Source organism: Nicotiana tomentosiformis, chromosome 9 (genome assembly GCF_000390325.3).
Source record: "Nicotiana tomentosiformis chromosome 9, ASM39032v3, whole genome shotgun sequence".
In the NCBI taxonomy this organism is placed as follows: domain Eukaryota; kingdom Viridiplantae; phylum Streptophyta; class Magnoliopsida; order Solanales; family Solanaceae; genus Nicotiana; species Nicotiana tomentosiformis.
In genome coordinates, this window is record NC_090820.1 from 57,533,101 (window position 1) to 57,544,776 (window position 11,676).

General features: G+C 40.7%; 1 protein-coding gene across 1 annotated transcript; it reads left to right on the forward strand.

Moving 5' to 3' along the window:
* Nucleotides 1-1,035: 1,035 nt before the first annotated feature.
* LOC138898837 (uncharacterized) lies at nucleotides 1,036-1,707 on the forward strand. Its single transcript, XM_070184943.1, has one exon. The coding sequence runs from the start codon at nucleotides 1,036-1,038 to the stop codon at nucleotides 1,705-1,707; it is 672 nt and encodes a 223-aa protein (XP_070041044.1).
* Nucleotides 1,708-11,676: the final 9,969 nt, after the last annotated feature.

The window sequence follows — 11,676 nt, forward strand, 5'->3', positions numbered from 1 at the left end:
AGCAGAGGGGTTTTACAGAAATTCCACCGATGATGATCTGACACAACATCTTAAAAACTTCTTGGGTGTGTGCGCGATGCACAAGCAGAATCACGTTTCAGATAATGCCCTAAGGCTGAGGGTATTCAAATACTCACCGATTGGAGAGGTAAGGAAATGGATCCAAAATCTACCACCTAATTCCATTCATACTTGGCCCGAACTCGTTCGAGCTTTCCTAGCTAAATGGTTCCCACAAAGCAAGAAATAAGAGCTCCGAGATATAGTTTTCTTCTTCAAGCAACTACTGGGAGAACATCTACATGAGGCATGGGATCAATTCAAGTTATATTTAGTGAGGTCGCCGAATCATGGTTTTATGGACAACATCTTGTTAGAGAAGTTTTACATGGGCTTGGATCCTTTGAATCAATCCATAGCCAAAAATGCATCTGATGGATCCTTTATGGATAAAACATTTGCAAGGGTCACACAAATTCTTGACAAGATGGCAAAACATAACCAAGCTTGGCACTCGAAAGACACTACGGGTGGAATTGCATATGGTACTCCTTCCTTGACTAACATGATTAAGGAGAACCAAGAAAGGGATCAAGTAATTGCCGAGCTTGCTACCAACATCAATGTGTTGACCAAGATGTTTACTGAAAGCCAAACAAAAAAGTGAATGTTGTGAAAGATGTGCAACCCTTGTCAAACGAGGATTACGAGGAAGCAAATTATGTCAACAACGCTCAAGGCGGTTATTAAAGACAATCCTACCAAGGTACTGGGCAACAAAATCAATGAAGGTCTAACCCGCAAGGGCAAGGCCATAAACAGTAGCAAAATGATCAAGGTAGTTCAAATTAAGGTAATTGGAGTAACAACAACAACAACTATTCAAATCGGAGTTCAAACCCCTATGTTCCACCAAAGGGGCAACACTCTAACTCTTCGCATTGCAAGGAAAGTTCTTCAAGTGAGTCTAAATTGGAGAACATACTTGAAAGAGTGTTGTAAAATCAAGAAATATCTGACACTTCAATGAAAAACATGACTGAGCTTGTGGGTTCTCGCACCGCATCCATTCAAAAGTTAGAAATGCAAATGAGAGATATATCAAGAGAGCAAAATCCAAAGCAAAAGGGCACACTCCCAAGTGACACAATAACAAATCCAAAAGGTAATGGGAATGGTCCGACTTCTCATTGTATGGCAATCACAACTCGAAGTGGGAAAATACTTCAAGTAGAGAATGAACAAGTGGTCGAAGTGGAAGATCCAGAACAAGAGGTTGAGGCTCAAGTTGAGGTGCCAATTGTTGTTGAAGCTGAAAGACTCCCAAAGGAGGTGAAAATTCAAGAAGTGAACCGTGAAGAGGTTAAGGAAAAGGTAAAGGAGGCACCAAAATCTCTAGCACCAATTCCTAGGCCTTCCCCTACTTTCCCTCAAAGACTTGCTAGGAGGGCTGATGATAGCAAACTCGAGAAATTCTATGACATTCTCAAGCAATTATCGGTGAACATTCCATTTGTGGAAGCATTTCAAGAGATTCCGGGTTTTTCTAAGTACTTGAAGGACTTAATCACCAAGAAGAAAACCACCAATAATGAAGTGGTGAATGTGACTCACCGGGTTTGCTCCATCATTGCAACAACCACCGTTCATACAAACTCAGGCGCTTTTACCATTCCATGCACTTTTGGGTTGCGTGATTTTGCATGAGCTCTTTGTGATAATGGGGCTAGCATCAACTTAATGCCTCTTGATATTTACAAGAAATCGGGGTTAGGTATGCCGAGGCCTACAAGTATGAGGTTGAAAATGGCTGACCGTTTAATAAAAAGATTGGTGGGAATTATTGATGATGTTCTTGTGAAAGTGGGGAAGTTCCTCCTCCCTGCCGACTTTGTTATCCTTGATTGTGCTGTTGATAAAGAAATCCCTATCATCTTAGGGAGACCATTCCTTGCTACCGGAAGAGCACTCATGTATTCGCAACGAAATGAGGTCAAGTTCTGAGTTAATGACGAAGAGGTTACCTTTCAAGCGAGTAAGAGTATGAAATTGCCACATGCATACGAAAGTATCTCAGTCATTGATATTGTTGATGAGGTAGAGGATGCACTCGAGGTGAAGATGGAAGAATAATTCCTGGGGTGAGGCATTGGCGGCAATTTTGGTTAATTTTGATGGTGAAGACATGGAATCAGTAAATGCATTAGAAGGGCTTAGGTCCTACACTTATGCACCAAAGAATCTTTCTCTTGACTTAGAGAATAGAGTCACTCCTCACGCTAAGCCTTCAATCATCGAGCCGCCACAACTTGAGCTTAAGCCACTTCCACCGCACTTAAGGTATAAATTTCTTGGCTCCAATGAAACTCTACCTGTGATCGTTTCTTCTTTGTTGAATGATGTTCAGGTTGAACAGTTGTTGAATACCCTGAGGGAGAACAGACAAGCCATTGAGTGGACAATAGTGGACATACGAGGGATTCCCACTGGTATTTGTGAGCACAAGATACAATTGGAGCAAGAGAGAAAACCTAGCATGGAGCATCAAAGAAGGTTAAACCTTTCCATGCAGGAGGTGGTGAAGAAAGAAATCATAAAATGGTTAGATGTCGGGGTAGTCTACCCAATTGATGATAGCCCTTGGGTGAGTCTAGTGCAGTGTGTGCCAAAGAAAGGAGGCATAACCGTGATTAAAAATGACAAAAATGAGCTCATCCCAACAAGGACGGTGACCGGGTGGAGAGTTTGTATGGACTACCGGAAGCTCAATAGTGCTACTTGCAAGGACCATTTCCCTATGCATTTTATTGATGAAATGCTTGATCGGCTAGCGGGAAGGTCATTCTATTGCTTCTTGGATGGTTATTCCGGCAATAACTAAATCAACATCGCCTTAGAAGATCAAGAAAAGACAACATTCACATGCCCGTATGGAACCTTTGCCTTTAGCCGTATGCCATTTGTGCTATGCAATGCCTTGGCTACCTTTAAACGGTGCAATATGCCAATCTTCTCGGACATGGTGGAGGATTTCTTAGAGGTGTTTATGGATGACTTATCTGTAGTTGATGACTCCTTTGAGCATTGCCTCGACAACTTTAGACAAGTGCTCAAAAGATATGAGGAAACAAACCTTGTGCTAAATTGAGAAAAGTGCCACTTCATGGTGGACGAGGGCATTGTTTTGGGCCACAAAATTTCCAAGAAAGGCATATAGGTAGATTGGGCAAAGATCGAAATCATTTCCAAGCTTCCTCCTCCCACTTCAGTAAAAGGTGTTCGAAGCTTTTTAGGCCATGCCGGTTTTTATAGGCGTTTTATCAAGGACTTCTCAAAAATTGCAAATCCCATGTGCAAGCTTCTTGAAAGAGATGCAAAGTTTGAATTCGATGAGAAGTGTCTCAAAGCTTTTAAGGAATTGAAAGCAAAGCTCACGACGACACCTATTATTGTCACACCTAATTGGTCCCTTCTATTAGAACTCATGTGTGACGCCAGTGGTGTAGCTATTGGGGCAGTACTTGGTCAACGACATAACAAGATCCTTCATCCTGTCTACTATGCAAGCAAGACACTCAATGGCTCACAAATGAATTACACTATGACTGAGCAAGAACTTCTTTCCATTGTCTATGCCTTTGAAAAATTCCGGGCCTATTTGTTGGGGTCCAAAGTGATACTTTACACCGATCATGCTGCTCTCCGCTATCTTATGGCGAAGAAGGATACTAAACCAAGATTGATTAGGTGGGTCCTTTTATTGCAAGAGTTTGACTTTGAAGTTAAGGATCAGAAAGGGGTAGAGAATCAAGTTGCGGATCACCTATCTAGGCTTGAAGAGGCAGGGAGACCAAAAGAAGATCTTGAAATTAACGATGCCTTTCTAGATGAACACATATTAGAATTGTCTAGAACCTTCACCCCTTGGTATGCTGACATCGCTAACTTCTTGGTTAGTGACCTTATTCCCGACGGATTGGAAGCTTATCAAAAGAAAAAGTTCTTGCGGGAGTGTAGGAAATACTATTGGGAGGAACCCTTTCCGTTCTGGATTTGTACTGACAACATCATTCGGCGTTGTATTCAGGAAGATGAGGTAATGCAGATTCTCAAGGCATGTCATAACTCCTCAGTTGGGGGCCATCATGGTGGAAACCGTACTGCGACAAAAGTGCTTGAATGTGGCTACTATTGGCCATCGATCTACCAAGACGCAAATCAAATGCCAAGGCATGTGATCAATGTTAAAAGACAATGGTCAATTTCTAGAAGACATGAGATGCCTATGAACTTTGTAATGGAGGTCGAGATCTTTGATGTGTGGGAGATAGACTTCATGGGTCCCTTCGTGAGATCTTATGGCATGACATATATCTTGGTGGCTGTGGACTATGTCTCCAAATGGGCTGAGGCAATCGCCTTGCCCAACAATGAGGCAAAACGTGTAACTGCTTTCTTGAAGAAGAACATATTTATGCGGTTTGGTACCCCCAGGGCCATCCTTAGTGATGGTGATTCTCACTTTTGCAACAAGGCCTTCACTAGGCTGCTCGAAAAGTATGGAGTCAAGCACAAGGAGGCCACCCCTTATCATCCTCAGTCCAGCGGCCAGGTTGAAGTTTCCAATAGGGAGATCAAAAACATCCTAGCAAAAACTGTTAATGCAAACAAGACTGACTGGTCAAGGAAGCTAGATGATGCATTATGGGCATATCGCACAACATTTAAGACTCCCATTGGCACCTCGCCATACCGGTTGGTTTTTGGTAAGGCGTGTCACTTGCCAGTGGAGCTTGAACACAAAACCTTGTGGGCATTGAAAACGTTGAATCTTGATTGGGCCGAAGCTGCTAACCTAAGAATGACACAACTCAATGAGATGGAAGAATTCTGTCTCCATACCTATGAGAGTGCAGCCATGTATAAGGAGAGAATGAAGTTTGTTCATGACAAGAAGATTTTGAAGCTGGAATTCAAATCCGGTGACTCAGTCTTACTCTTCAACTCAAGACTCAAGTTATAGAAAACTCAAATCCAAATGGCCTGGCCCGTTCAAAGTTGTGAATGTGTCCCCCTATGGCGCTATTGAATTGGAGTCGGAGGATGGGACTCAAACTTTCAAAGTAAATGGACAACGGGTCAAGTATTACCTCAGTACCATAGGAGAAAGGCACTTGGTGGAACAATTCTCACTCAAGGATAGTCCTACACCAGTCCCCACCACTGATTAGCCCAAATGGGGTCAACATCGTCGTACCGCGATGTTAAATGAAGCGCTTCTTGGGAGGCAACCCATGTGTGGTAACATTCTTTTATTAGATTCTAATTTCTGTAGGTTTAGTTGTTAGTGTTGAGCAGTTTGACGTGTGTGTTAGAATGCAGGTAGCCCAAAATACAATTAAACAGGGTGCAAAGGACTGAGAAGAATGAAGGAAATAATAATCTGTGGTCTGCGGCAACTATGCAGTCGCATAATGGATTTGCGGAATGCATAGTGGTTGCAGACACACTCAGAAGAAAATGCAATTTTGGTCCTCCAAAATGCGGTGAGATTTCTATTTCTACGGCCTGCATAACAATTATGCGACCGCATAATGCGTCGCGAAGTGGATCTTAGTCAAGTCGTCACTAACTCGTCGCATAACACATATGTGACCGCATAATGTATTATGCGATCCACTTTTCCACCGCAGAACTTCTAGGTTTTAAACCCTAATCCCCTCCACATTTCAGTCACACACCCTCACTCTCACTCACACACAAGCACCGCACAACACAAACGAGATCAACAAAATAAAGAAGAACAAGAAAATACCAAAAACAATGGCTTGACTACACAAAATCACAAAAAAATAAACAGAATTGCACAAAAAGAGGTCACCTGGTTCGTATATCAGAACAAATTCTTCAACTGCTCAGATATCTGGTATGTAAATGTTCTTCCCTCTCTTGCTTAATTACATTTAAGAAAAACATGTGTCTGCATCTTTTTTCCCCTTCTTCTGAATCCCTTGCTGTGGGTATCCATATGTGCATAATTGGTGCAAGAATCATTGTTTTGGGGGAAACTGATACTGGGGGTAAACTGGATTTCAAGAATTTAATCTGCATAATAGGAGTAAAGAACAGGGTAGGAAAATTTTCCATGTCATAGGTGTGCAATGTCCAAATTTGGGTGTTAGAAGCTCTGCAAATTGAGTGGGTCGACCTTTTGATTAAGGATGACGATCTTTGCGGTCCGCATAATTGGTTTGTGGTACGCAGAGTCGTCGTATTTGGTGCCCTAGGTAGCCTGTTGAGAAGAACTTCTACGGTTGGGTTCATGATCGCGGAATCATTTCGCGGACCGCGGAAGTGCCGCAGGCTGAGGCAGATAATTTGCCACATCGGGTGAGCAAACATGCGACCACTATGTAGTCACATAACTTGTTATACGGCCCCTTTTGTGATCGCATTCCTGCTTTGGCTTCTGAGTGGTGTAATTTTGCGATGGGTTTGCGGCACACAGAATTGTTATGCGATCGTAGAATTGTTATGCGATCGCATAACTCATCGCAGATGCTTCTTTTAAATTCTCTCAATATGTTTCCAATGCTATGTCAACTACTCACCCATTGATTCATTGATAGGAATGGCACCAAAGAAGTCTCTCGCATCACGATCACCTCCCACTCGAGGAAACAAATAGGCTGCTGCCCTTAGTCAACAAGCACAACAATCCAAACACCCAAGGCCTGAAAGAGCCAGAAGCACATCTAAGCACTCCTCCTAGTCTAAAGAGGAGGAGGCACAGACTGATCTTATGCCATCCATTGATCTCCATGCTGAAACACGTCGAAAAAGTGATGAAGATATACAGTTTGGGGTTCCCGGCTCTTGGAACATGTACAAAGATGGCTTAGCAAGGAGACAAATCATTGAAGAGAAGCAGCTAGGCCTGAACGGTTTAAAAAAACATTACCCTCATGTGCTTGAAAATATTAAAAAAAGGCAATGGGAGTTCTTCACTCAAGTCCCGTGGAGAATATAATGAGATGCTCGTTAGGGAATTCTATGCTGCTTATGATGCCTCCAGGAATGCTGAGTAGAAGCGGAACAGTATTTTCTTCACCGGGTTCTTTTTCAAGGGTGTAACAGTAGAACCATGGCGGAAGCACAAAATGTTTTGACTTGTTTGGTGTTGTTGTTCTAGCTTCAAGCATGTGATAAGTTTTTGTTGAATAAATTGCATCCCTCTAATTTGGTAAATAAATGATTAGTCATTCTTGTGCACTCGAGGATCACTCTTTGACTTTATGATTACTCAGAATCTTAAATATCATGTGATGAAGCTTTGAGTTGCCTTGCATTCACTTGAGGGCTGGAATTATGCTGAGTCGAATAGTTCATGTGTTGTGAGTGAGTGAGGATTTGTATAAATTATGCATATGCTTAATTTGTGATGTCTAGAACTTGCCCGGTTGGTTTCTTAATGCAACTCTCAGGTTAATGATTGGGTGCTAAAATGATCTTAGGCTCTCTCTGTGATTGCTAGCTAATTTTGACCAAATTGACCTCCCTGGTACATCAATTGCCCTAGTTACCCCCGTTGAGCCTTTAACCTTTTATTTGGCTACCACAGTACAAACCTTTACCCCTTTGTGAAATAATTCCCTCTTTTGAACCCATCCCTCCTTGAACGGTTACGAATGAGGCTAAAAGCCTAAGTTGGGGGTGCCAGCGTTAAGTGGAAATTGATAAGGTTGCCTAATGTGTGTAGAAGAAAAATACAAAGCCTCAAAGATGTATGTATGAGGATACTCAAGCTCCAAAAAAAAAAACAAAAGAAAAACATTTGTATATAAAAAAAAAAGAGAGAAGAGAAATGGAGTGGAGTCTTGTGAAAACTGAAGAAATACTTTGAGGTGGTTCTATGTCGGTAACTCGAGGTCAATAAGTACAATGTGGTAAAGAATCAAAGTGTATGTAGAGTTCAAGGAGGGTATAGCCACTACATCCCAAATGATCGTCCAACCCATCCTGAAGCCTACACTACAACCCGTGCTAAGTCCTTGGTGATCTATAACCAATTATTCCTGAGATAGCAGCGAGTTAAAATAAGGGCAAGCATATGGACTGATACTTGTAGCATTTAGCTTTCTTTTTGAGTGCAAGAGTGTTTGATAATATCCCCTGTACATATTTGTGAGTTGGAGATTTTCTTTGTTGTGAGCACGCATGAATTGCAAGATCTAGCAGAAGTTAGTTTTTGAATAGGATACAAGTGTACTTAGCTATGGGTAGCATTCTGTCATTTTGCTTGAGGCTCGAAGTTTACAAGTTGATTGGTCAAATTGCTAGATGATCGTTGTCTTCCATGAAGTGTGAATAAAAGAAGTTGCATGCTTGTTAGCTAACAATCAGCACCATCTACAGTCACTGCTGTTTTGTGATCTGTCGAAAATAGAGTAGTGTATGATAGGATGATTTTGTTTTAGTTACCTGAGGACAAACAAAAGTCTAAGTTGGGTGTGTTGATGTGCCGTAGAATTTCAGCACTTTTGATACTAATTACATAGACTTTAATTCATCTTTTAAAGCAGTTTTAGTTATTTCTTATCAAGTTTTGGTGTTTTGCAGTGTACCAGACTTGAAGAACCAAGAACACGGAAAATAAGACAAAAACCCACAGAATGGCAGAAATGCGGCAGGTCTTCTCCTAGGAATAAGTGGGTTCTATTTGACATAGATTAGTTATTCTTAATTGGAACTCTTTTATATTTGGAAAAATCATAAAGAGAAAAATACTACCCAGTTGTTGGGAAATATTGGGTAGTTACGTAGAATCCATTTGCATATCAAAAGGCCTTCCATTAGAAATATATCATATTAACATCGATAGCACTACATTCCATTGATGGGGACACAACCTTGGTTTCCTTAATCACATTAATTACATTCTCATAACAAAATAGTTTTCTTGATAGCTCATAATTATAACACTCTCTTTTAAGCTAACGGAGTAGGATTACGACTTAAGTCAAGTTTCACACTATTCAAGTAACCTTTTCTCACATATTCCCTGTGGGATTCGACCCCAACCTAGTTGGGTTATTATATTTGACAACGACCGCCTTACACCATTTATTTAGGTGTAATTTGAGCGTATCACCCATGCGAACTGACATCCATACTCACATCCTTTCTACCGAATTTGAACCGACCAGGCCCTCATATGCGACATCAGGTGTTTGATAAAATTTCATAAATGACTGTGAAAGAAACACTAGTATTATACACAACTTCACAACTGTTGCCAACAAATACATAACTAACCATTACATACATCCTAATACTGGCCTGCAAGCCTCTAAGAGTGCCAAAACATAGTACATGACTTTGTCGGGACAGGGCCCCATCGTACCCAAAGTAACTGAATTCTACACTTCTGTGACTATTGACTTCTGAACAGCTACCCCAAAGAAGTGGAGTGCGACAAGCAACGTCTAGAACAAACACCCTACTGGGGAGGGATGTCACAGGGTCTATACCTGTGGGCATGAACACAATGCCGAATGAAAAGAGCGTCAGCACAAAAGATGTACTGAGTATGTAAAATATATAACGTGTGTAAATCAAAGGTATACCATAAGAAATAAAAACACACAACATGCATTAATTACAACATATATATACACATACACACACACACACATTCAGCCACTCTTTGGAGCATATCATCATATTTCACTCCCTACCCAGCCTCATAGAAGACTCGGTTGTACCCGGCCTTAGAAGGTCTCGGCTATACCCCGGTCTTAGCAGAACTCGACGTAACCGGCCTCAAGGGGACTCGGTAATCTCACACCACACATCACTCCATACCCGGCGTCATAGAGGACTAGGTCGTACCCAACCTCATTAGGACTCGGTGTAGTCAGCCCCAAGAAGACTCGGTAACCTCACTTTACACATCATCGTACCCGACCACACAAGGGCTCAATGATATCTCATATCAAGTCTCATCATACCCAACTGATTTGTGGTTGCATCGCGGCTTGGTAAAGTAAAATAGATACATATAAATAAGTGCAATGGAAGGTCAATCTCAAGGAAATACCAAGATTTGAACTCAGAAGGAAACATATCTTTTTTCGAACTCAAGGTACTATCTAGAAACACTTGAAATTGGAAGGAGTGCCACCGGTAAGAAAAACATACAAAAATAGAAACAAAACCATTGAGGAGACCTTAAAGCAAACCAATATCACAACACATAAATCATTGAAGGAGAAAAAGTCGTTCATACCAAGTCATGCCAAGAAAGAAAGCTGTCCTATATACCTTGTTGAAGAACTAGCTACACTTCTATGGTGGTTTACTATGCCTCTAACGAACCTCCAGAATCAAAACAACAAGATGACATATGTTACACTGATGATTAAATCTTCCACACGCTAAATCTTACTAGATTCACCACCGATTTAGCCTTAGATTGTTTGAGGAATTCAAAAGGGGTTTGAGAGCATATTGGGTGAACTGATGTTGGTGATATCTTCTAGAATGAGAGAAAAGAGGACTGCACTACCTTTTTAAATCACACCAACACAAGCAAGGTATGAAGCATAAATAACATCAAGAAGAGTGATTAAGCATAATACACCACGTGAATGATAATCATAGATTTTGCACCAAAAAACAAATCAATAAACTTCAAGTACCCCATTGTGAAAGTATCTCAACAAAGCTCAAACATGATCTTTAACATAAATATGGAACCCAAGTATCTCAAGAATAACGGACATACACATATGTTCATGATATAGTAATTGCTACGACTAAGTGTAGCACACCAAGTAGCATCACAAATAGCCCATCATATTTAATCAAGTTGTAATAATCTAAAGTATCATAACCCAAATCTCATAATAGGTCGTGATGGTGACCATTAATGCTGTTAGGCAAGCCAATGAGCGTACCTCAAACTTAATTATCCTTTTTATCCTTTAAAATCAGAAATTTCATTAAATAATTAGAATTTAAATCCAGAACCCATGGAAACATATGGATTTCTTTACCAAAATACTGAGTAGGAATAATACATGAAATGAAGTGAATATAATCATAATTACAACTGTGAACATCCACTAGAAACCCCAAAAAAGTCGATGTCACAAGTGCATGAACATCTACTAGGAAGTATAATAGTGCTACAACTTCTTTCTGGGATATATAAAATAGATAGGGTAAAATAAATAAATAAGATGGAGACTCCATGTGCTGCTGATCGTAACATCGAATGCAGCTCACCACAAATTCTCCTCAGTAGTTGTGCCTATGCGCCATGATGACCACCAAATGTACCTATTTCAATACCTGTACAATCAATGCAGAAGTGTAGCATGAGTACATAAATCAATGCGTACCCATTAAGTATCTAGCCTAACCCAGAAAAAGTAGCGACGAGGGGTCAACATCGACACTTACTAGTGGTCCAATAAATCAAGTATAATAAGAGTAAATAGGCATGAGGCATGCCAAGTAAAACAGTGAAAACAAATATAGGTACATAATATGATCCCCAACTGAAGAGTAAACACAAAGTTCTCAAATACTGGATACTTCCTCAAATGGAATACATATTGGTCAACACCAAATAACAGGTCACATTTCAAGCTAGTAAGACTCATAAGTACG